Genomic DNA, 27138 nt, shown 5'->3' on the forward strand with positions numbered 1-27138 from the left:
GAAGGTCAACATAGATTGTCAGGTTTCCACTCATTCTAGGATGAGGTCATCCTTGACCCAAGAAGATAAACCTTGACCCAAAAAGGTTGACCTTGACCCAAAAAGTCAACCTTGACATGCACTACTCAAAAAAAATTCCATTCATGGATCCTACAAGTTCGACAAAAAGAGTATCTGAATCTACTCTTTAATTTATTGTTTCACACCTCTATCTACAAGAAAAATGATTTTGTTTGTTGGATGGGGGGTTTTCCTTAGTCAAACCCTGGTTTGGAATCAACCTTGAAATATAATTGAAATTGCAATATGTATAAACAAAGTAAATGGAACTATTCACCTTGCTTATATTGAAATCCTTGAATCCACAAGTATGGATGCTCTAAATGAATGTAGAAATGAATTTAGGGTGTCTCAAATCAATGGCATTAATTCTTCAAAACCAATCTTGAATGGATTTTGGATGAGGAAGAGGCTTGGATGAATGTGGATGGAGAAATCTTCAACAAGAGGGCTCCATAGAGATTGAATCCTTCAATGGCTAACAGTAGATCTCCTTGATGAATTGAATTCTTGAAGATGGATGCTTGCTTGAAATTTATAATTCTTGAATGGCTGATCATGAAAGAGTATAACTTGTTCTCATCTCCTTATGCCTTGTTCTTTCTTAAGTCTTAGAGAAAATGAGAGGAGGATGCTTCCTTATATAGAGATCTAGGGCACAAACTTCTAGAGAAGGTTGACATGGGAGCATTAAATCCTAATTAACCTTAACCCCTAAAAATGGACCTAAATTAAAAACAATTTAAGATTTTACCATTTTGGGGACCAAAAAACCAACCTAGAAGTGGGAAATAATTATTTCTAAAACCTAACATTTGAACATCATGGAACCTTGAAATTTGGACCTGGGATTAGGGACGAGGTCAACCCTGCCCTAGGTTAGGGTTAAGGTCATCCTTGACCTAGATCAGAGACAAGATCAACCCTGCCTTAGGTTAGGGTCTAAGTCATCCTTGACCTAGATCAGGATCGAGTTTAAGCTTGACCTAAAACATCATCCGTGACCCTAAGGTACAAATCTCAGGATCTTAGTCCAGAATGCTAGAAAAGTGTAGAAAGAAAGATGAAAAAGGGGTAGAATAGGGGAAAAAGCCAAATCTAAGTCAAAGACCCATTCAAGGTGCTTGAAATAACCCTAGATCACTTATTCAAAGGGCTAAATACTCTTAACATGAAAGTGCTTCCATTTTAAGATGAGACACATGGATTGTTCTTGGATGTTCAGATGCTCTCCATGTTCTTAGTCAACTGAATAAGCTACAACACGACAAGATCAAAGGATAAGTTTTTGTTTATAACTTTGTATGCTAGGTCAACCACCTCAAATGGAACACTATTAGGTTTTCTTGAACCGTATATCTTGTGGGTTATGACATGAATTCCAAATTTTATTTCCATATCAGTAACTTTGTTTAGCTTCATACCTCTTTCATCCCATTTAGCTAAGGTTTTTGTTATATTAGGTCTATCCAACATAGGATAACCTGTTTTGATAGATCATATTCTTTGTGATCTTGAATGGTTTCTCAAGCTAGAGGGTCATATCATGGACTCTACTCAATATATACTCGATCCATTTTATTTGAAAGTTCCTCAGCATATGTAGAATTTCGGTCAAACCCTTGACTTCCAAATGCTCATGGTTGGGTTTTAAAGCTCCATTCTCACACAACACATTGTATGCCTAATCTATCTTGAAATTACCTAATTATTGAATAGAACAATGTTAAAAAGTCCTCACATCATGAAATATAAGTACCTTCAGAGGGATGATGGAGTGTGCTCCTTCAGGATCCTTCTCTTCAACAATTATAGGGTACAATTTGAATTTAGGTGCTTTGCAAATTGTGTTCTTAACAAACATTTTAGAACCCTTCCTTATCTTTGTGCTTGATGAAACTTCTATCATTCTTGGTTAATGAAGAACTCTATAACTTAGCTTGACAAAAATTTGCTCTTTATATTACTTAGGGTTTTTAAAATTCTCTCCATAATTTTCTCTCTAAATTCACGATGAAGGAATAAACCCTCAATTTCACATTTTATAAAACTTTCAAATTTTTGGGTCTCATAAATGCTTTGTACTATGGTAGGTGAAATAGTTGGTTAGGTCTTCAATCTCAAACTTGACATGAACTATACATCATAAAGCTTTGTTAGAACTAGATGCCAACCTAACTTCACTTGGTTAGGTCATATAACTTGGTTGATTCATAGAACCTGACCTTACATTGTTATGTCTGAAGAATAACTCGGTAATAACTAATAGCTTAGTTATAATTGAGATTTGACTTAGTTAAAACATGATTCTTCTATTTGTTGTAGTGCATATGATGTATTGATTTGGACTTGATTTCTTAATTGTCTGGAACTAATGTAGGTCTTATATTTTATTCATAGCTCTAGTAGTCTCCTTATATGCTTTCTTAGAGGTGTTTGTGTCACCCAACTCATTGACTTGGTTGTTAACAACTTTAGAGTTTTGACTTGATCTTTCTGGAGATTTCCTTATCCATTGCTAATTCTTTTCAATCTTGAACTCATCAATCTTAGTCTTGCCTCTATTTTCTTCATTAGTATTTGTAGTAGCTTGGTTCATGCAATTTCTTACTAAATAATTGAGTTCTTTGCATACATAGAATCTTTTGGTAGGATTCCTTTTTTTAAGGTGAGTCCTTACAAAGTTTTCTTGAATGTGCCCATATTCTCCATAGCTTGTTTGAATGTGTTCCATTACTTTGTTCTACACTTAGATGATTTATTACCTTTCTTGTTACATGTAAAGCACTTTCCTCCGAACTTTGGTTTATCTTTGCGTTCACTTTCTCTATGTCCAGGCTTATTACAACTATAGCAATTTCCATTGAACTTTGACTTTCCATTACTCTATCATTTTTTTGATGAGTTTCCTATCTTTCTACAATGGTTGAAAGTCTTCCTTTTGTTCTTTTGAGCTCCTTGATATGACAATTCTCCTTGTTCAGTATAACCCAATATTATTTTGCCTTTGTATCTTTTCTGAGATAGTTCAATCAACTGATTCATTATTTCATTGGTTTATTTTTCTACTCTAAGATCATTCTTAAGTCTATCATTTTATGTCTTTAAAATGATGACTTCTTGATTTGCACCATTAAGCTGATTTATCATATATTCTTAATGTAGTGATAGTTGGTGGATCTCATTGTCCTTTTATTCTAGTCTTGTGTTAAGTAATATTTTTTCTTCATCTGCCATCTCTTTATCATTTTCAGCTTTTTCCTTTTGTTCCATGACTTCACATCCTAACTGAATGAATCTCCTATTCCCTTTTCAATTTCTAGACTTCTTCTTGCAGAATGAGGTTCCTTCCAAGTAGATCGTCTATAGCTACATCTTCTTTTTCAAATCTTCTTTCTCTAGAAATGTCTTCTATTCTTTCTTTTATGTATATATTTTCATTCATTTGTGTTTCTAACTCTTTTCTTCTTTTTAGGGATTGAGAGAGTTGATCCATCAGTTTCTTGATTTGTTCCATGGCCACATGTAGATCCATCTTTTCATTCTCAATGGTTTTCTCTAGTTTGTACTCTTCCATTGCCTCTGATATTTCATCTCAAGCTACTAAATTTTTTACAAAAGAACCTTGCTTTGATACCAATTGTTGGAAATTTGATGATGGTTGAGTGACTAAGAGGGGTGGGGAGATGAATGAGGAACCACTTAAAACTTCTTTCTCTTAATCCATCTTTATTAGATTATCTAATCTACTTGCATGCATGGAACTTAAAGAAATAAAAGAAAAAACACCATAACACTTTGACACAATATTTGGTAACCCTTAAACCCTCCAAGGAGAAGGTAAAATTGGGGTGAGAATGACATCTACACTGCTTCACTATTGTAGTAATAAAGTTGGCCAATTAGGGCTTACAATTGATCACTTATGGTGATCTACTCAGTTAAGAGAAAATAGGAATTCTATGTCCACCTTGTGAAAGGATTTATACAATACAATGAAGTATGCACTCAATTAAGAGATTCAGCAAGGATTGTTAGGTCCACCTGGCTAGAAGATTTGTGATGCAACCCTCAACTCTTCAAAGATTAAATTAGAAAATGACACAACATAGAAGTTTTAGAATGCCATAATCTTTCATTAAACTTTTTCAACTCTACTCTTCCCCTACAATGAAATAAAACACCTACTTATTACAATTCTAAAAATTACCATATCTAGCAATTTTCTAGGAAAAATAGATTTTTCCATTTTTGGTAATTTTTAAAACCCATCCTATGAATCCCATTTTTTCCCAAGAAAAACCCCCAACTAAGGCAAGATGAATTTCCAACTAATCGGTGAAATCAAAAAATAGATTTTTGGATTTATTACAGAAAAAAACTTTCTAAAAAATTGGAAAAAACATGAAAAGCTAATTTTGGGGTCAAGATGATCTTTAAGGCTCCCAAAAAAATGTCAAAATGGTCACCTATTGAGTGATCTCCATTAGCAATCCAAATAAATTCTCTTCATGCAACTGCTTATAAAATTTCAGCCAAAACCCACATCTGAGTCAAAAGTTATGACCCTCGGAAGTAAACTTTGACCAAAACCCACATCTAAGTCAACAGCCTTGATCCTCAGATGCCTCTTCACCAATATGAGATTGATACACCTATTAGGATGAATCAATAGGTTGATCTTTTCTTTGCAATCTAATGAAGATCCTTTGAATAATATAATGATCAACTAATTGTGATAGTTGAATCTTTACTTTTCCTTTGTACAACTCAGTAGCCTCCTAATCAATTTTCCCTTCCATTATCTATATTCACTTGTGATAATAATATAATTCCATGATTATTTTTATCAAATGAAACAAGATTTATTCCATATACAATGATCCAAATAGTAACTTGCATTAGGTTGGCTATAATAGTTTCACAAATAGTTACCAAGTTGGCTCAATGTTGATACTCAGGAAATTTTGGGTACTTGGTTGAAACTGGATGCTCATTTCACATTGATCACTAGGAAAAAATTTATGGCTTGGTTCACATTGTTCATTCCTACTCAATTATCATTTTGAAATTGGTTGTGCTTGGTTACCTTGTTTACACTAGAGCTCAATTGACAGTGCTAATTGTGTTCATACTAGAGCTCGGTTAACACTCATATGCTTGAATGACTTCCCATGATGACTAAGTGTTTTGGCACTAATTGACAATATGTATTACCATAGGATTAACATTTTACATATAAATACATGTTGAGAAAGTCAAAGGTTTTTGAGCACCTCAGTAGAGACTAAGTCAACACACATGCCGAGTAATATAGTAGAGACCAAGCATTGGTAAATTTAAGTAATTTTGAGTGAATCAATATATGCCAAGTGTATAGAAGTTGGGTAATAACATGAATTTTAGTTATGACCGCATGTCAGAACATTCAAGTCTTGAGTAAACCAGTTTTAACATATGAGTTTGTAATGGCACAAACACTTATGTAAATCATTTAGCTAACTTCTATACAACATTTAAATATTGTAGAGATAGTTAAGGATAAGATTATGTATTTTTTTAGAATGCATTAATCTTAAGAAAATAAGACTAACCAATCCAAAAATTGGATGTGTAAAATGACAAAAGGGTGAAGTATGGATCATTGATTAAGATCTGGAACTTCCTATGATTATCTATTCAGGAAGGGTTCTAACCATAAATTAAAAGAGATAAAATGTGTGTGATTAGAAGTGAGCATCTAGGAGTGAATAGGTTAAGTCTGATAGGAGAGAAACTAGAGAAATGAATGAAATAACAAAGCATATTGAATAAGGAGATCATTTTGAGATATTAAAGAGAGAAAATTTATGAACAACTTTCAAAGAAAACTGAAGGATCAGGTATTAAGTCAATTTTGATAGATTGAGTCAAGGAAAATCTCTTAATAGAGTGGTTTTAATAGAGCTAATTAAATCTCCTAACAGAGTCCTTACTTCATTGTAAGTGTAAAATCCCTTAATCAAGGTAAGACCTAATAGTCTTAAAAAGATTTTAACAAAGCAACCCCCTCATAGGGTAGATCATTAGAAGTGATCAAATTGTAGCCCTAATAGGAAAAATTTGTTGTTGTAATAGTAAATATTTGTGGGTTTTATTCCCACCCTATTTTTACCTTCATCTTGAAGTGTTTGTTGGTTATCAAAATTTCTGTGTTATGAGTTTATGTTTTCATGGATGTTGTGCTTCGATAGATTTCATTTTAGCATTAGAAGTTATGAGTATATGGTATGCGATCTTAGATATGAGATGAATTAGGTGTGAATATAGTTAATTATTTTATCAGTGTAAAGTTTTATAGATCCTAATTCAAATGTATCTTGTTTTCCAATAAGACTTCCAACAACACCTAGTTCTAAACGTATTTATTTATTTACACTTTTCTATTTATTAGAAATTAAATTGCATATATCTCTTATCTATATTTGATATTTTATAGAATGAGGAGTTACAACATTCGTTCTAATTTTGACATATTGTGTGTGCTCAAAACATAAATATGATTATTCTTGCTAGAATCCTAGATATAACTCAATTTATTTTGTAATTTGTAATACATATTTAGAGATTTGGTTTGCTTAAAAAGATAATATTATACAATAAAATAAGATGAGAATACATACCACCCAATTCATAATGAAGGACCTTTCGTATGGGGCGTGCTTCTTGATAAATGCGTGTTGAATCACATGAAAATATTTTTTTTTCTTAACTGTATTAACAAACAATAATACAATATTTCAATCTATTTTGAATTTTACATAGTATCAATTTTTAACATTATTCAATTTTAATCTTTTATTGAAAAGTAATTATATTATTTGATGAAAGGAATATATCAAAAAATAATGTTGATTTATTTATCTTAAAGTGATAAATTTGAGTAAGAATAAACATATCTAAACAAACATTTGCATGTTATGTGCATTAAGCATAAATAATAATAATAATATTTTTTGACTCACTCTTTACAGACATTTCACCTTGATTTATATTCGATTCTTCTCGATTATTCTTGTTCATTTCTTCCTCTTTCTTATATAGGATGGTATGTTCCCAATGCTCCCAACTATGAATCTATAAGAATTTTAAAAAAAAGTGAAAATAGTTAATATGAATATACATATATTTCTAGTGTTTTGAATGTGCCTATCTATATTTCATTTATAATGTGAAAAAACATCACTTTATCATCTTATCAAAAACTTCTTTATAAATAATATATAAACCAACCTTTATATATCCTAGAAGCATCGTTGTAACACAAAATATTATATGAGTACTGGCCAACACAAAGACAAAAACATCCAACTGATGTAAACCTTCTATGGATAGGAAAGGTTCCTTTCCCTGCAACCAAATACACATTTACAAGTTAAATTTTGTACATATATTTCAAAATAGAATTGATTTGATAAATGTTAAAAAAATTCTATAGATAAACATTCTATATTAGAGATGTTAATTATTTTCATTTCTTAAATTTTTTAAATTAAAGTAAAAACATGTTTTGATGAACCAATACCACCATATTTTGAAGGAGAGCTTGAATACTACAAATAATAAAAGATGCAAAGTTTAAGTAGAGCTATAAAACAACCCAAAACCAACATATAGATAATAGTGTAAAATGCTAGATCAAGTGAAACTCAAGGTGCCCAAACTAGTACAATAGAAAAGGCCAAAGCCTTATATCAAATATCAAACATTCACTTAAGGGAGATCCTTTAGGATTTGAAGGCTCCCCAACCCATAAACTTAGGGTTTTAATATGGATCCCAAAACTATCTTCAAATGACACCTAAGAAGATTGAACCTCAATTATCTGGTTGAAATGTGAGGTTATACCAAGTACCCCAAACCACCATGGGTTTTATTTTGGCTCAAAACCAACTTGGGACTCAAAATGACTTCCACCATCATAATAAGGAAGAGAAGGGATCTCATATACATGACTACATTTTTGAAAAGGAAATCCAATAAAAAGCTAGCTAGAATACTGGGAAGAATCATGGAGCCTAGTACCCTCCAATTCAAACCAATCATGGTTTCCTATAAAAAGAATAGATTCTTTATCTAGTCAAAAATCCCTCCACCTCAATAGAAGGAGATCCCTCCTCTATAGGAATGTTTGAATAAAGATAAAACCATCTCATAAACCACTTCAAAATCATCCTTGCTTTTCCACAACCAATAAAAATAGAAATTACCTCCATGCCACATTTAGCCTTACCCACACATTACATCACCACCTCAATATATTTTAGATCCATATCAATAGGACTTGAGAGTAAGAAATACAATAATAAGATGGCTGAATCCTTCTGTTAAGCTATAAAAAGACACTTTATGATAAAAATTTGAGACCTCACGTCTATAGAAGTATCATTAGGTAGCACCAAGGGGAAGTGGTGCATTGAAGAGAATATAGAGAAGACATGCTTCAAATGGAACCTTTTTAGCAGCAAAAACCATAAAAAATTAGTCAAACTAGAATAGGGGCTCGTTGTTTGATCCACAAAGTTGCTTCATGATCTCTCTAGAAAAACCTTAATAGACATAGTAGGGCAAAAAATAATGCTCTTCCATCCAAGAATAATGAGGGAAATTTTCACCCAACTAGCCAAATCAAAGGAAAGATAAACCTCTAAGAGAGATTGAAGGAAACAAATAAGATGTAGAACCATATTACTGGCTCCAGGAACATAAAATAGTTCAAATGTACTCCTTGGTTCTGAAAAATGAACCTAAAAAACCTTAGGTACCTCACAATAGAGAAGTCGCTCCCCAAGATTTTAGAAACCAATAGTCTGAGATGAAGGATCAAAGCTAAACTAGAATTTCCCAAATATTTTTTTATGGTTGTCTTTGTCGATATCACTTGTTTACTTAAGTATATATATATACCACATATACATCAAAATAAATTGTAATCACATTTTAATTTTCACCCTTTCAGAATTTCCATTACAAGGTGTTAATTCATTGTATATTTTAATGAATTTTATTACACAATATAACATCATTATATTGTTCTTAAAACTTATCTCAACCATATATTTTAGGAATTTTATAAATTAGTGGTCAACTATGTTGTCTAGCTAGAGTTTCTATTAGGTCAACTATGTTGTATATTTTAGGCATTTTTTGAATTATTATTTATGTTATTGTCTATCTAGAATTACTATTACATTATCTTCTATTTACTTCTAATTGTGTTAAATAACTTGTATATAAATATTAGATTATATTAAAATTATTTTGCTATATTATCATGGCCTCTTTTGCTTATATTGTTAAGAAAATATATTATTGCATTTGTGATAAATTTTAGATATTAAATAAAATAAAATGAAAATATTTTCCATGTTTATTCTAGAAAGAGAGTTACATACCATTGGTCAAATATAGGTTTAGTATCATTCTTGTTGGTCTCAGATTGGTTTTGACAATTGAGTGCCAACACACTTAAGAAAACTCTAAGGTTGATGCCAACTATAATATAGATGCCAAGCTACAATATGTGCCAAGCCAAAAATTCAATAGGTGCCGAGCAAGTTTCAAGTGCCGAGTGACAATTGATGCCAAGTTAGTATATGAGCCAAGTAAAGTATAGATGTCAAGCAAGGTAGAGTTACTATAGGAGCTAAGCAAGATAGAATCCTTTATGTGTCGAGCATTAGTAAATAGTAAGTGTCGAGTAACACATAATCAACATATGAGTTTATGCCTTCACAAACTCAGATCTAAACCATTTTTTAGTAGACTCAAGATGAATCTTGAAGGATCTAAAAGATAAGATCGAATCTATTCAATTTCCTATGTAATCAACATACAACCAATCAGAGAAATGGAGAAAGCATGCAACTAATCAGGAAATATGGAAAGAATTGAGTGGGAAAGATGGATGAATCTTGATCATAGATTCATACCTAACCCTAAGTCTTGAAAAACTTTAAAAGGAGGTCGATACCACATAATTGTTATCGAGAGGAAGAGTAAGAAGTTATGTGGGAATGCATGAAAGAATGCTAGTGAAGTTTTGAAGGAAGCAAAGGGCTGTAAGGACATAGAGGAAGAGTAACACTACAAAATCAAGTTGATCAAAACAAAGTATCAGCACTACAAATAGAGTTATATTAGATCAGGAAGGATCAAATTAGATTGAGTAGAACAAGGATCTAGAATCAACAATTGAAGATTATAAGTTATTAGGTCAAGACATTCTACTATACTTTCTAACCATTGTATTAGGAGAATGAAAATCCTATGATGATAGGTTGGTTTAGTAGCCATATTGTAAATCCTTAATAGGGTTGTAAATCCTTTAATATTGTGACATTCCAAGTGAGTGTTTATAAATCCTTTAACCAGGTCACTTTTAACAAGGTGTAAAGCCTTTAACAGGGAAAACCATTGATGATGGTCAAACTTTATAACCTTAACAAGTTACATATTGCTATAGTGATAAGTTGTGGGTGTCATCCCCATCCCAGTTTTACCTTCTCATTTTGGAGGGTTTCTGGGTGACCAAAATCTTGTGTTATCTATTTTCATGCATGTCTTTACTTTCATATTAATTAGATATGTTAGATGCATGTGATTGATAGTAGATTAAAAGTTTTAGAGGTTAAAGTTTGTTACTTCTGATTCACCCCCCTTCTCAGAAGTAAATCTTCTCATTTGTAAATTCGAACAATTGGTATCAGAGCCAAGTTCTCACAACGAGAAGGCTTACAACTTGGAGAAAAAGATTTAGAAATGGAATTCTACAAACTTGGGAAGATCATAGAGAACCAGGAAATTGAGATGCACCTCATTCTGCATTCTTTGGAAGAAGCTAGGGAAGAGCTAAGAAAATCCTTAAAGAGAAGAAGAGAGATTACCATAGTTGAGAATGATACACAATACAAGGAGATTAACAACTAAAAATTGTTTGTAAATAGAGATTCCAAAGAGTTTGATGCAACAATAGTAGATCTAATGGAAAAGAATAGAGCTTAAGCAGAAGAGATTAGAACTCTCAAGCTTGAAAAAGAATCACAAGCCATGATGCTTTGTGAAGTGACTGAATAGAAGAAAAGAGCCATTGAAGATAAGGCTATGATAGAAGAAGACAAGAGAAACCTTTCCAATAGATTGGAGGAAAAGTCAATTGAGCTTGCAAGAATTTCCAACATGTAGCTAGACACCCTAAGCCAGATGATGAATGCACATCATGAACTGGATGTCAAGGACATTGAGATCTCCACACTAAAGATGCAAAATGAACAACTACAAAATGACCTGAAAAGAGATAAGGAGATTGCAGAGAGCTTCAATAAACCCAATGAAGCCATCAAGTACTTTGAACAGTTATTGAAATAACCAAGAGCCAAAAATAACACTTAAGACTAGGGTACACCAACACTAAAAAAGGAGAGTCATCCAAGACCACAAAAGAAAGAAGTAACAAAGTTAAGAATACTAAATCTACTTATCATTTTTGTGGTAAAAAGGGACATACCTCTAATGTGTGTAGAAGCAAGAATGCCCATTAGCATGACAAACCTAGAAACATGTGTTATTGTGACAAGTACAACAAGCAAGGATATCAGGCACATGACTATAGGACTAGAACTATTAGGACACCAAGATTTGAAGGTCACTACTACAATTAAAAGAAGTATGGACATAAAGCTTTTGAGTGTAGATCAGAGCCTATGTGGACACCTAATCACCCAGCAAGGTCAAACAATCATGGATATCACTACAATTGGGACAACAACACTAGGCATAGCTATCACTACTATCAAGAATATGGACACATCCCTAAAAATTGCATAAGAACACATTTTAGTGGAAACTACAGTAGATGGTTGAGCCAAACTACATGCTTTAGTTGTTTAAAGACTAGACACATCAATAGAAATTTCCCAACAAGGACAAAGGCACCCAACTTAGAGTTCAACAAAGGAAAAGGAAAGGTAGGTGTTGAACACATTAGAGGGGAAATGAATAAGACATGGAAGAAGAAAGATGGAAGTAGCACATCCAATGAAGGGATCACTTCACACAAAAGGTCAAGTGGTCACATTTCATTCAACTAAGAAAAAGAAGGTATGTGGGGTTGATATTTAAAGCTTTATCATACATCAATTCCAAGACAAGTAAGTACTGAAAAAGATAGATCAACATGAATAGAGATGGAAAGTTAAAATTTCAAGTTTTCACAAGTGTTGCCGAGTGAGAAAAGTTTCCTTTAGATGCAGAGTAAATATCTAGTACATGTCGAGTTGTCTGCCAAAGTCAGTAGAAGCCGAGTTGGTAGTAGATGCCGAGTGAAGGGAAATTCTAGTGGAAGCTGAGTAAGGGAAACTCCAATATATGTTGAGTGGTAGAAAGAAAATGGAAGTTGAGTGGCTAGCTACAAATGCACTAAGCATTAAATGCTATGAAACAAGGATATATCGCATTTTGAATCATTTTTCATCATCATGAACAAAAGAGAAAAGATGAGAAGAGTGCAGAATGATTTCCAAGTAGTATTCCAAGTGTTTGAACAGATTTCAACAAAGATTCAACACAATTTCATCAATTTTAAGGTATTTATAATTGTGCTGAGCTATGCAGTTTCAAAATTTCTTTGTGTTGAAACCCTAGATTGCACAAATGGCCTCCAATTCTAGGAAACTTCAGGAGAAAGAGTCATTTGAAGTTCAACTAGTGTCAAAAAAAGTTAAGCAACCTAATTTTTGACCTATCCCTAAAGTTGCCTACAAGAATGGCCTAGCCAGAGCCCTATTTGTAATTCCTCCTAAGGTAGTAATGGTGCAAGATGTTAGAAGATGTTACAACTGCAAAATAGGTGCTATAGGAGATATGAAGATCAAGGAAGCATATGATAGATTGTGTGAAAATAGAGTCTTGAAGGAAGAATTCCAAATCATTGAGAGGAAGGGCTTAACTCTTGCCCTAGAGTTCCCTACTATTTTTAAGACTAAATGGATCAAAATTGTGTTGAGTAGGATACATGATGGTAACTTGTCGTTAGAAGATGGCCCAGTCAAAATATCAAAAAGGATTGTTCACAAGGTAATAGGGTATCCAACCCTAGATCAGCCTAAGAACCTAAGAAGTGACTCTAAAGAAGCCATTGAGAAGAATATAGGAGCCAAATAGAACAAGAGAGGCATGACCATAGATACCATTTAGGATCCTTTTGTTGATTTTGCTGTCAGAGTCATATCTCACAAATTTTATCAATCTAGCAGACTCAATAGTGTTCCATGCATTGCAGTAGATGTTGGCTACAAACTTGTTAAAAAGGATCATACTTATGATCTAGTTGAACTACAATTGTAGTAAATCAATGAAAATCTTGGAGCTATAAGAAGAACAAATGGAGCCCAATGTAAATTTCATACAATTTTGATATGTATATTCTTCTATGTACAGAATGAATTCCCATCTTTTGGAAAAGTTAGCTGGAAAACAAATAGGTCCATTGTAGCCTAGGTGAATGAATACATTGAACAAATGGGGGCAAATTTTGAGACATTAATGATTAGCTATTTTGAAGATTTCAAGAATTCAATGAAATAGAGACTTAGGATTCTAGTCTCACTTGTGGAGAAGCACACAAATGATATTTGTTTTCTTGTTGACATTGATTACACCTATATCCAAGCAACTATACCAAGGGTAAGATGCCTTAGACCTCTTGGATATGAAACAAATATTGATGAAGCATCTATAACAATAACAACATTATTAGCTGAGGAAGTAGACAAGAGTGCCCCAAATTTTGGCACATATGATGTGGTGAGATCCAAAGTAGATATGTAGCTAAAGACAACTTCTACATTGAAGAAAAAGGACAAACTAGTGAAGAAGCTTAAGGAAAAATTTGGAGAAGGCATAGAGAGGTAGAGAAAGAAGATGATGATGAAGAGAAATAGGGGCAAGGACCATTAGCACTGACCCAAGGAACAGGTGAAGATGCTGAAGAAGAAGAAGGTGCCAATCAAGAAGAGAAAGCACCTAAGGCAGAGCCTAAAAAGAGGAAAGCAGAAAAGCATCCTGCTACACAACCAAAAGGCAAGAAGAAGATAGCCAAGCCAAGTCCAGCAAAGCCTACCACAAGGGCATATACAAGAGCTAAAACAAAGGTAGCCAAGGAACAAGAAAAGAAGAAAGCTATAGAGCAAGGAGGACTAGTAGAGAAAAAGAGGAGAAAATATGTGGCACCTCCAAAAATAGATGAGGAGAGGACATAATCTGATGATAATGAACAATTTAGAGTGGTAAGTCACACCACAAAATTAGATTTGGAAAATATTTGTGACAATATTAGGGATAATGAAAACTTGTATGGGTTGAAAACTATTGATTTTAATAAGCTAACAAGAGAAGAGAAAAACATAGTGGAAGAGTCAATTTACACTATGATGGCCAAGCTCAAGAATACTCCACTTTAACTTGATAGTACTATGCCTAAGGAGCTATACTTAATTATAGAAAATAAATGGCATTATTGCCTAAATATGGAGCAAGAAATAAGAGAGTAAACTTTGGCTTGTGTAATGCTTGAACGAAAAAATGTCAAATAAGAAAGGCAAGTAAGAAACATGGGAGCAAGTTCACACCCAAATATAGAGCCTTTAGCATTTTACAAAATAAAATTGAAGATGTTGTAAAGAAGTCCACACAAATATGGAAATTGATTTATAGGCTGCATAGAGTGAAGGAAGGACAAGAAGATCCCTTTGAGGGAATAAATAATGATGAGGAAGAAGAGGAAAATGAAAAGGAGGAAGAAGGAGAGAAAGAAAAGGAATAAGTTGCAGTAGAGAAGGAAACACATAAAGGTGATATGGCAACAGCTAAAGAACATCAACAGAAATAGAGTGTGCAAGACACACAACTGCCACCGCCTAGTCCTCCACATGCAACACCTACATCTATAGAGATAATTATTGTGAAGGATTTTCCTGACACCTCTGGTCAGAACATTAACCCATTGATTGCAGAGGATCTCAAAAAGATCCTTCATCAGACTACTTTGCAAGCGCAATTGTGTACCAATCTAGTCTTGGTCAGTGTAGAGGAACTACAAAAGTTAGTAGCTGAGATAACCAAGGAGAAGGTGAATCCACAAGAACCACCTTCACAAAATCCAATAGCTACAAGTGGACAACCACAAGAGCAACAAGAACAAGATGCATTTGCTAAAGATGATTCCACAATTACAATTGTATATGAGCAATGTTAGTATGCTAATAGAAACCAAATTTAAATAAAACTTCTACAAACTAAACAAAATTCATGAACTTCAAGATAGACTAAGATGAACTCTCAATTGAGAATATGAGCCATCAATGGGCTCTCTCAATGAGAAGCTCTCTTGTTGAGTATCTTTGTCTAAATAGATAGGATGTATGCTCAAGCTTATGCTTCAAAAAGGGCTTCAAATGGAGTTGGAATTTGGGTGTGAGTGTATGGTTTTGATGTAAAATGGCTTCTCAAAATGGAATTATGACTTCACTTCATGGATTGTGTTATTTTACAAAGGGGAAGGATCCAATTTATAGGCAAGAGGCTTGAGGGATTGAGGGCTAAGATTCAAGGATGGGAAAAATCTCATGGAGGGCTCAGATTGCATGAGAGGAGAGCACATGGATTGTGCTTCCTTACAACTAATCAAGGAGTGACACATGTCACATGGTGAGAGAATGGAGGGAAGGGGAAGGATGAGTCAAAAAAGGAGGCTCAAGGGATAAAATCTTCATAAAGACCCTCATAATGACTTGTAAGAGCAATAAAAGGGCTTGGCAGAGTCATTTATGGCCTAGTGGGATTCATAAAGTTTTATGGTTGAGATATTTTGAGGGTGATGAGAGCAATTTCAACTTGGACTTGATTAGGAGGGTTTTAAGCTTGCTTAGGCTTGTGCAAATGATTAGAGGATGGATTAGGATGGTTTAGGATTAGCTTAGGGATATGCAAGTGGATGGCATTTAATGAGGGTGGGTGAAGGAGGAGATATTTGTTAACTTTGGCTTGGGTTAGTAAGTCTTAACCCATTTTTAGGGAATGTGACAAGGTTAGGAGGGGATTAGGATTAGGTTTAAAGACATCTTCTAGAAGAGTCTAGACTTTGGATGAGGATAAGACTTTCTAGAATAGTCTAGAATTTCCTAGGATGAGGATGAAGACTTTCTAGAAGAGTCTAGAACTTCTTAGGATGAGGATAAATTAGATTTTTAGGAAATAAATAAAGTTTTATTTATTTCAAGGGTTTGGGTTGAGGAGATATTTATTAAAACTTTTTTAATAAACATGAGGATTAATATTTAATCTTAATTAAATATTTTGAGTTGGGATTAGGGGTAGGAAATGATGGGATTAGCCTTTAATTAAAATTAAAGAAGGATTAGAAGATTTTGGAAGAGGTTAGTGGTCTTAAGGAAATTGGCCAAGTTTTGGGCAAAAAATAAATTTTTTATTTATTTTGGGTTTTTTGGTCAATTTATTAATTAAATAATTAATAAATAAGGAAATAATGTTTAAATAAGATTTAAACATTTTTGGGAGGGATTCCTTAATTAAATATTTTTAATTAAGATAAAGGGATTTAATGGCATAAAAATTAATTAATTAATTAATTAAATAATTAATTAATAAATGATGATGTCATCAGGACTTTTTCAAAAAATAAAAATACTTTATTTTCTAAAGGTTTTTAGGTGTCTACATTTTGCCCCTCTTTGATGTGATGCCGCAAGTGGCATGGCATCAAAGATAAGAAAATAAGATGCCCAAGGCTAGAGCAGAAGAGGAGAGAATGGACTGTGAGATGCCCCCTCAAGAAGGTAGTGGGGAGAGAAAGCGAGGCTCGATGGCTTCTTGAAAAGTAAAAGAATCTTGGATGAGCAAGGAAACTCAGATTGGCAAAGAGAAGGGGCTGAATTAGCTCAAACTCTCACTATGGGAGAATGATAAAGGAGAATCAGATGCAGAAGAGGAAGCAAGCTTAAGACTTTAGGGAAGGTGGAGGATGAAGGAGCAGAGCGCTATAAAAAGGAATCCTGGATAGGGAGATGGATGAGGGGATTATAAAGCTGATGCAATAGGATTTCAAAGAGTCAGATTGGTGGAAGATGGGTTTCGGAGATCCCTAGGACTAGGATTGTGGATCTCAAAAGATGAGGCTTGGTGGATTGATTTGGATTGGTGGATCCCTAAGACTAGGATTGTGGATCCCTAAAGCTAAGAGTGATGAGTGATTCAAAGAGATACTGATGCATAAGCTGGGGTAGGAGAGACGAATGCTAGATATGGATGGGGGATAATGGAGATGAAGGAAAACCATTGAAGCTTTTTGAGCAGGGGGATACTTCAAAGAGAAGTACCACCATGTAGTTGAGCACTAGATTTGCTATAGGACTATTGGTTAATTTCCAAGGTTATCAAGAACATCAAGGCCTTTTCACCAACCGTCCAAAGGACTAACAAACTAACTAAAAATAAACACGCAAGGATTGCCCCAGCATCACACATGAATCCTAGAGGAAGCAGCATGGAAATGACACTGGAGAACCCACAAGCAGAAAAGAAAAATAAACGAAAGACCTGATCAAGACCTTACGCTCTAATTGTCCCATTCACAGCATACCATGATATGGAAGATCGTGGCAACCTTGAGGAGGGAACAAGGAGATTGCTTGGAAAAGATACTTCAAGACCCAAAAGGGAAGATCCCAAATCAAAAGAAAGTGAAAATCCAAAAGAGAGTCGTTTGCCAATGAGATGGGTAGGACAAGGTACTAACGGACCAAGATTAGACATGAGGAAAGCTATATCCTGCAAGGACTTATCGAAGAGCACCAAAGCTGGTGGATTTGGATGAGTGATGCATCTGGCAAGCTAAACTAAGAAAGATAACACTTTGGTGAAAAGAAATCTAGCTAAAGGATGCGTTGGAATAGCTAACCAAGCTGTGTGATGGGTGCAAGATGCTGATCAAGGATGAACTGACACGAACGCTAGATAGATACAATGGTACTAAGATAAAGAGGATGTACAAGTTGATGGACCAAGATATGTTACAAATGTACAAGTTTGTTCATGTTTTGGTTTTTGTGAGATGGAAATGTTTGTGAAGGATGGGATGTCTATAATAGGTGATAGGTGGATAGGTAGATGGTTTGCGAAAAGCTTAAGTGAAAATGGGGTTTTGTGTGTGCACGTGATAGTATACAAGCTAGGATACAAGATTATTTATAGGCTAGAATATGGTACAAACCTTGGACAAGATTCGGATAGACAAGGTATGGTACAAGATTTACAAGGTATAATACAAGCTTTGGTACAAGATTTACAAGCTGTACAGGAGGTATTTACAAGGTTCATCAGATTTTGGATATTTGGATTGGAACACCAAGGGAACAAGCAAGTGTATCTTATGGGATGGTGGGTGAATGGATGAGGGATAGGATAGTGATAGATAATGGATTAGTCTTTAGTACACAAGGTGCCTGAATTAACAGGTTTTCACCAAGGTACCTATTCAAGGCGCTTGAATTGCCAAGTTTTCACCATTGGACGCTTATTTCTCCTTACTATTTTTTTTTGTATTTTTCAAAAGCTAGGTATACCAAGGATATTCAAGCATAGAACTTCTTGAGATGAATGATGTTAGTAGGATCATTCAAGAGTTCTCCTTCTAGTGTAGATAGTTGATAGGCTCCGGAGCCAAAAGAAGTAGTGACAACATAAGGACCAAGCCATGTAGGTTCAAACTTGCCTTTCTTTTCTCGATCTACTTGGACTTTCATGTTTTCTTTAAGGACCATGTCACCTGACTGAAAGTGTCATGGAAGCACCTTCTTATTGAAATTCCTTTTGAGATGAGTTTGATAGACTGTGAGATGATCATAGGCTTGTTGTCACTTCTTGTCTAAGAGATCTAGCTGGGTGAGCCGAGCTACTCTATATTCTTCATCTGATATTTTCCCTTGCAAAGATATGCACAAGGAGGGAAGTTCAACCTCTATAGGTAGTATCGCTTTGGCACCGTAGACTAGGGAGTATGGAGTTGTGCCTGTGGATGTATGGAAGGAAGTTTGATCGGCCCATAGGGCTGGATTTATTTGTAGGTGCCAATCACGGCCGAAATCATTGACAACTTTCTTTAGGATTTTGAGGAGGGTTTTGTTAGTTGCCTCTGTTTGGCCGTTACCTTGTGGGAAATATGGGCTAGAAAAGCGGTGATGAATGCAGAGGGAAGTGCATAATTCTTCCATGTTGAGATTTTCAAAGTTACCTCTGTGGTCGGTGAAGATGGTGGATGGGATGCCGAAGCAGAAAACAATGTGGTACAAGATGAACTTGGAGACCTGAACTCCTGTAGCTGAGACTAGGGGGACTGCTTCCACCCATTTAGTGAAATAGTTTGTAGCTATTATTATCCATTTATGTCCATCAGATGAGAGGGGTGTGATAGTTCCAACTAGATCAAGGCCCCAACAAGTGAAAGGCCAAGGTGGTGCAATAGGCTATAGATCCTGTGCTGGAGCGTGCACAAGATTTGCATGCTGCTGACATGGGAGACACTTTTTGACAAAGTCACAGGAATCTTCTTCAATGGTAGGCCAATAGTAGCTTGCTCTAAGGATTTGTTGCACTAGGACAATACCACTCATGTGGGCACCGCAAAGTCCAGAGTGTACTTCCTTTAACACCATCGCGGCCTCATTTTGGTCTAAACATCGAGAGAGAGTATCATGATAACCCTGACGATATAGGGTATTGGCTATGATAACATAGCAAGATGATTTTTGGATGAGGTTCTGGCGTTGGGTACGTGTGAGGTGAGGGGATATGATACCATCGTTAAGGTAAGCATGAATCTCATGGTACCAAGGGGATTGGGGACCAACCAAGATACAAACACGGTTTGAATCCTCATTCGCATAGGCGGGTGTGAGGAGCTGCTCCACTAAAAACTCATACTGTGTAGCTGCTTGGGGAATTTTCAAGAGCGAGCCTATAGTAGCCATAGCATCTGCTGCTTTGTTCTGTATTCGAAGCACTTGTGTAAACTGAAGCTTTGTAAAATGTTGGGTTAGCTGATCAACTAGCTCTTTGTAGGGTAATAGCTTTTCATCTTTGGTTTGATATTCATTTAGGGCTTGCTTGATGATGAGCTGAGAATCACCAAAGATTTGTAGATCAGCAATGTTCCATTCTGCAGCTATCTTTAATCCTGCTATGAGGGCCTCATATTCAGCTATATTGTTGGTGCTAGGGAATTGTAGCTTGAAGGCTTTTGGAATGTAATCTCCTTAAGGTGTGACCAACAATATTCCTGCCCCTGATCCATGAGATGTGTATGAGCCATCAAAATAAAGTTTCCATGGGGGTTGTTCTTCAATTAGACAGATATGCTCATCTGGAAATTCTGTGATCAACATATAAGCATCTATTAGAGGTGCATTAGCTAGGTGATCTGCTATAGCTTGCCCTTTGATTGCCTTTCTATCCACATACTGGATGTCAAATTCACTAAGGAGCATAACCCATTTGGCCAAACGGCCTGTAAGTGCTGTTCTAGAGAGCATATACTTGAGAAGGTCAATCTTGGAGACTAGTTGGATGGTATGACTTAGCATGTAATGGTGAATCTTTTGAGTTGAGAAAACAACTGCCAAACAAGCTTTTTCCATAGGAGTGTAATTGAGTTCATAACCAACTAGGGTTCTACTGATGTAGTAGATGGCTCTTTCTCTGTTGTAGTCATCAAGCTATGCTAGAAGTGCCCCTAGAGCAGTAGGTGTTGCTGATATGTACAAAATCAGGGGATGACCAGGAACTAGTGGAACCAAGATAGGGGGATTGATGAGATACTGCTTGAGATGGTCGAAGCTACGCTGACATAAAGGATCCCACTTGAATTTCTCATCCTTCTTCAGTAAATGTGAAAATGGTGTACACTTATCTGCAAGCTCGAAGATGAAGCGCCAAACAGATTGGAGCTTTCCTTGAAGAGAGCGAAGCTGTTGCAGTGTCTGGGGAGGAGGCATGTCTAAGATAGCCTTGACCTTCTTGGGGTCGATCTCTATACCTCGTTTAGAAACTATGAAGCCTAGAAGCTTGCCAGATGTGACCCTAAAGACACATTTCTTGGGATTCAGCATGAGATGATATTTGGCTAACCTATCAAAGACTTTCTCCAGGTCAGCAAGATGATCCATGAAGGTATGAGACTTGACCAAGATATTATCCACATAATCCTCCAAAATTCTATGGATGAGATCATGAAAAATGGTTGCCATAGCTCTTTGATAGGTAGCCCCAACATTCTTTACGCCAAAAGCCATCATGTTGTACCAAAAGGTTCCCCAAGGGGTAGTGAATGCTATCTTATGTTGATCCTCTTCTGCAATCTTGATTTGATTATACCTAGAAAATCCATCCATGAGGGACAAAATTTCATGTCCAGCTGTAAGATCTACAATCATATCTATGTTGGGCAAGGGAAAATCATCTTTTGGACAAGCTTTGTTAAGATCTCTAAAATCAGTGCAGATTCTGATGTCACCAGAAGGCTTAGTGACGGGGACCATGTTGGAGATCCACTCTAAATAGTTGATAGGTCGGATAACCTTAGCAGCTAACATTCTTTCTAATTCAGCTTCGACCAATAATGCCACCTTGGGGTGCATTTTTCTAAGCTTTTGTCTGACGGGCTTGATCTTTGGATCGACTGCAAGATGATGAACTACAAGCTTTGGATCAAGCCCTGGCGTGTCTTGATATGACCATGCAAATCGACCAATGTTTTCTCTTAAGACTTCAAAGAGGAGATCAGCTTGGTCTTGTGATAGTGATGCAACAATGTGAACAAGTCTGGGGATCTCTGAAGAACCAATGTTGACTTCTCGAGTATCCTCAATTAGAATAGAAGACACCTCTGGTCAATTATCTTGAGGAGGCAATGCTAAATCCTCATGTTCTTCTTGTGGCTTTGGATTTTCTTGCTGAGGGGTTCTCTTTGTTGCCTTAGCTAGTCTTAGATTCACCTTAGTTCCAATTTTGGGTGTATCGGAACTACGTTGGGGATTTTCTCCAAAATACCCCTTGGGATCTAGCTTGTAGATATAGGCAGAATTTGGCTTTGTTTTCTTGTGAGGAGTTTCAGCTCCCATGAATCTTAGAAGTACCTCCTCTGATGTGAACTCATCGATGTGTATGACACTTGGTTGGTCCCAATCTATGAGTTGTGGATGGGCGAGTGGTAGGTCAATGAGGTGGATGGATAGTTCTTGGAGAATAGAGTCTTCGAGGGAGATTTGGTCTAGGATATCGTCGTAGGATCTCTTTTCAACTTCCTCAGGAATGTATTCGATTTCGACAAGGTTATGGTGAATGTTCGAAAAAGCGTGATCGTTCTCATTGGTGCCCCCAGTTGTGGGTATGCCAAAGCTAAGACCTAACTTCGATTCCCACTTGTGTGCATCGATGGGGCACTGCATGCCTCTTTCTTCTGGTCCTAGACCACCACCTTGATAGTTCTATTTGTCAGTGATGAGCTTATGTTCTTGGGGATACTTTTGGCTGAAGTGATCAAGGCATGCTTGATTTCTTTGAGGTGCATCCTTATGTAACCATTTGTTGATATCTGGAGTGAGCTCCTCATGAAGAGGGATTTTCGAGGATACAAAGGTTGTTGGGCCAAACTGTTTGTATCGAAGAGGTGGAATCTCCTTAGCTTTGTGATATGTCAGTCGTCCATGGGCATGTGGATCAAGTGGGAGTGCCCCAACAACAAATGCATCCGACAGACTATACTCTCCACAACCTTTGTTATTGATCTTCACGGTAGACAGGGTAGAGGCGAGGATGGTTTCTGGGTCATTATAAGTGTGGGATGAGCTGGCGATGGATGTGCCGATATCAATTCCAGGGCAATGGTTTGTATATGAAGCTTCAACCGCATTGCAATAAGCAAAGGGTTCTAGATCGGCATGGATTGTTACCTCAGTGCCTTGATGCGGAAATTTGACGCACTGATGGTAAGTGGATGGAACGACTTTCATGGCATGAATCCATGGGCGATCAAGGAGGATGTTAAATGGTAGGTTTAGATCAATAACATGGCAGAGTGTCTCTTGGATGACTGGCCCCACCTCGATTGGCAGCAAAATAGTTCCTTCTGTGGTTCTTTCCAAGTTGTCATAAGCTTTGATGGTGATAACCTCACTGATGATATCTGCCTCAGTATACCCAGCTTATTTTATGAATTTTAGGGTGCAAATATTCAAGGCTGATCCATTATCTATCATTACTCTTTTCACAGCAAAGTTGGATACCATGGTGGCTATGCGACATGGAAGGGTGTGATCTGGCTCGACCACGGGTATGTCGGTGGGCTTGAAAGATAGGGCACATGAGGAGGATAGGTGTCCAACAAGATTACAAAAATTAGTAGCATTGATATCTAAAGGGACACGAGATTCTATGACAGCACTGTCAAGGATGTTCTTGTACACAGGACTAGTGCAAAGAAGGTCTAAAATTGAGATTTGGGCTGGCATGTTCCCAAGGTGTTCCAAGATATTGTACTGGCTTTTTGATGGAGCTGATGGTGCTAGTGGAACGGGTGGGCCTGCGATGTTAAATCACGCTCTTCGAGTGGTGACTGCACACTCATTGTTTGGTCCTTGGATATTGATAACATTGACGGAAGGCTCTTTCTCAGATATACAACCTATAAGGATACCATAGTCTATATAGGATTAAGTGTGGTCATTGTTCTTCCCATGTTGTTGGTTTGGCTGACGGTTGTTGGTGTTGTTGTTGTTGGTTTGGATAGGTGCTTTTTTAGGATTTTGGTTGTGGTGTGGAGGAAAAGCATTTTGATAGATCTGTAAGCCTGCATTGGGAGAGGTTTGGGCACCAACAATGATTTCCTTCTGATCAATGAGGTCTTGCACATAGTCTTTCAGTTTCATGCATCTGAGGGTAGTGTGACCTTTTACCCTATAAAATTTGCAGTACTCATTATCTTTGTACCATGTAGCTTTGGATTGGCTTGGGTCAATTTGCTGGGTAGGAGGAAATTTGATGAGGTTTTCCTTGACTAATTTCTCAAAAATGACATCCAATGGCTCACCAAGGGGTGTATAGTTTCTAGGTGTAGGTTGGAATCTAGGCTTTTGTCCTACAGCTACATTGATGGCATTAGCTTGATTGCTAGACCCTTGAAAGTTGGGTCTTGGATTGTGATTTTGATAGCTTTGGTGATTATGTTGTTGGTAATTGATAGCTTGTTGATTGTTTGGTTGATATGGTGGGTTGGACAGGTTTTGAGAAGGACCAACAATATTCACATGTCTGGTGTCAATGACACCATCTGTTGCAACGTACTTGTTTTTGTTCCAATACCTAGACTTGTCATTGGAATGTGATTGATTTTGGTTGGCTTCCTTGTAAATCTTGACCACACCATCTTTAATGAGTCCTTGCTCAAGGATCATTCCTTTCTCTTTGATATCTTTGTAGGTCTGCAAACAGTTCATGGTCATGTGGTGAGCCAAGCTGGGATGGGCATTATCAATAAACATTTTCACCACATGGCGCTCTGGCAAGGTGTAGGATATGCAGGTGGTAAGGGTTTTCCATCTTTGCAGGTATTCAGCAAGGCTTTCTCCACCTTTTTGCTTAGTGTGGACAAGGTCAACTATTGATAGCTCTGTTTCAACAAGATGGGCATATTGGGCTACGAATGCCTCAGATAATCCAGCAAAGTTTTTAATTGTGCCATAGGGGATTCTATAAAACCATTCAAGAGCTGGTCCAACCAAGCTTTTGGGAAAAAGGCGCAAGAGGAAGACATCATTGTATGCTACGTCCTGGTAATGCATGTAAAATTCTTCGATATGTGTGACAGGGTCTCCTTTTCCTCTGAATTTGTCAAATTTGGGTACCTCAAAGTGTTTGGGAAATGGTGTCATGTTAATGGCTCTGTCAAATGGGTAAGGACACACATTCTCAAACTTGAATGTCTTCGGATCATTCCCTTCTTGGGTGGCTTTCAGAGCTATCTTCATTTGCTCCCATTCTGAATTGATAGGTGATTGCTGGGGTGCCCCTAATGTAGGAGTGCCTTGAGGTAGGTATGTGCTAGATGGGGCCACTGAATATGGATGGCTGTGAGGGATTTTCTGATAGGGATTGTACATTATTTGGGTAGCTGCATGGTGGATGACAGGTTGCTAAGGGGGAGGTGGCGCATATTGCTGCATGTGCTGCGAGGCTTACTGTTGATATGGGATTTGAGGTTGGGATTGAGGAACATAAGCTGGCTATGGGATAAATGGATTGCTTTGTAGAGGTAAGGCATAAGATGGTTGTGAGGCTTGGGGAAAGGATCGGGGGGCTTGTGGGGTTTGACCAATATATGTGGGTTGTGCCCCCATTTGGGATGGTATCTAAATAATTGGTGGTTGGATGGGGTGGTGGATTACCTCCTAGAAGTGGCATTGAAAAGTAGTTGGTAATTGGAGGTAATGGATTAGTTGGTGGTGGAGGTGGTGGGAATTGAAAGCTTGGTAATGGAACTGATGGGGTTTGATAGCTTTGTGGTTGGATTTGGAAGCTTGGTAGAGTGGTGGCAGGGGCTGGGGTCACTTGGGAGCTTGGTAGAAAATTGGTAGTAGCTTATGGGATTTGATAGCTTTGTGGAGTGAGGGTAGTAGCTTTTAGATTTGTGGCTAATGGTATTGAGCTCCCAAGAACTAATGGAAATGATGGGATTGTGCTTTGGGCTATGGTGAACAAGCTAGGGGTAATGAAAGGTTGATTACTTGGTCCCATGGGTGGTATCCCTGTTGTATATTGTTGAGGTTGGCCAAAGATGATAGCACTAATTTGGGAGATGGGTGGATTTGGAAGGTTGGGTTGGGGAGTAGCAGCAGCAATAGTGAAGGGGGGTGAATGGTGAGGTGTTTTGGGTAAAGGGGGTTTGGAGCAGAGAGGTATGAACCAAGGATGGAGTGGTGGTGGCTGGGTTGGCTTGTAGCATGGAGATTTCAACTTGGGTGGATGATGGTATGTTTGGGTCTGTTGGATCATATGGATTGGCTGGAGGCTCTTCTTTTGGCATATATTGAGGATAATTTGGATCATAAGAACCTATGGGTGGTGGTAGCTGCCCAAAAAATGGGTGAGATGGATCTGATAATGGAGGGGGTCTTCCAAAGTCAAAGGTTCCTACATTGTCCCTTCGAAAATTAGCCATGATTGTCTCTTTGTTCTTGTCTATAATGGCATTTACCAATACTGCATTTCCTGGTTGGTTCATGAAAGCTTCAATGTCAGTAGATGATGGCATAGCTTTCTTTGGGCTGAAGGATGGCTGAGTGCTCAAGGGGGGTGAGGCTGTTCGATCCAAATGATAGGGCTCCATTGTTTCTTTCTTCTTGGCTAAGCGAGTGATGGGTGGCATGAAAAATGCTCCTAGGGATGAGATGCAATAATGCTAATGGATGCAAAAGGGGGAAGGCTTCTCTATGCAAATGATTTCCTAGGTTAAGGCAAAGCTATATGACAAAACCTAAGGAGGATTGGGTTGGAGATTCTAACTTCAAAGATATGTTTCCAAAGCACGAAAGGTCTGCTTTCCTATGTGCAAGCTTGGTGGTGATTGTGTCAACTTAAGGATAGACTGATGATCCTTTAGGAAGAACATGAGATTGACCACTTGTGGATCCCAACCTTTAGCTCAAGGTGATGAGGGATAACAAGTGAAAAAGTTGGATTACCCTAGAAAAAGCTCTGTCAAAGGGATAACCTTGGTGAGATTGATGGATTTGAAAGATTTTAGGAGTGGCAAACTTTTGGCAAAAGTGACAACAATTTTGAAGGCCTAGATGTGAAGTTTTGAATTGCTGGCTAGATGGTTTGATTCTAAATGAGATGGATGAGCTAATAATGCTTAAGGGGATAACCTAAGATGGCTGACTTTTCTACAAAGATGACTCTAAGGTGAAGCTT

General features: G+C 36.8%; 1 protein-coding gene across 2 annotated transcripts in view; it reads right to left on the reverse strand.

Moving 5' to 3' along the window:
* The window catches only part of LOC149580707 (MLO-like protein 1), a 406166-nt gene that overhangs the window by 148749 nt on the left and 230279 nt on the right, over nucleotides 1-27138 (reverse strand). The window contains exons 4-6 of one of the 2 annotated variants that reach the window (XM_089814525.1): nucleotides 7333-7449; nucleotides 7083-7176; nucleotides 6723-6811 (exon numbers count right to left, since the gene is read on the reverse strand). In XM_089814525.1, coding sequence (XP_089670651.1) covers nucleotides 6723-6811; nucleotides 7083-7176; nucleotides 7333-7449 — 300 coding nt within the window. Of the gene's footprint in view, nucleotides 1-6722; nucleotides 6812-7064; nucleotides 7177-7332; nucleotides 7450-27138 lie in introns of both variants that reach the window. The other variant, XM_089814517.1, reaches the window with a different exon arrangement.

Source organism: Cupressus sempervirens, chromosome 1 (genome assembly GCF_028749045.1).
Source record: "Cupressus sempervirens isolate cs-2001-9-10 chromosome 1, ASM2874904v1, whole genome shotgun sequence".
Classification (NCBI taxonomy): Eukaryota; Viridiplantae; Streptophyta; class Pinopsida; order Cupressales; family Cupressaceae; genus Cupressus; species Cupressus sempervirens.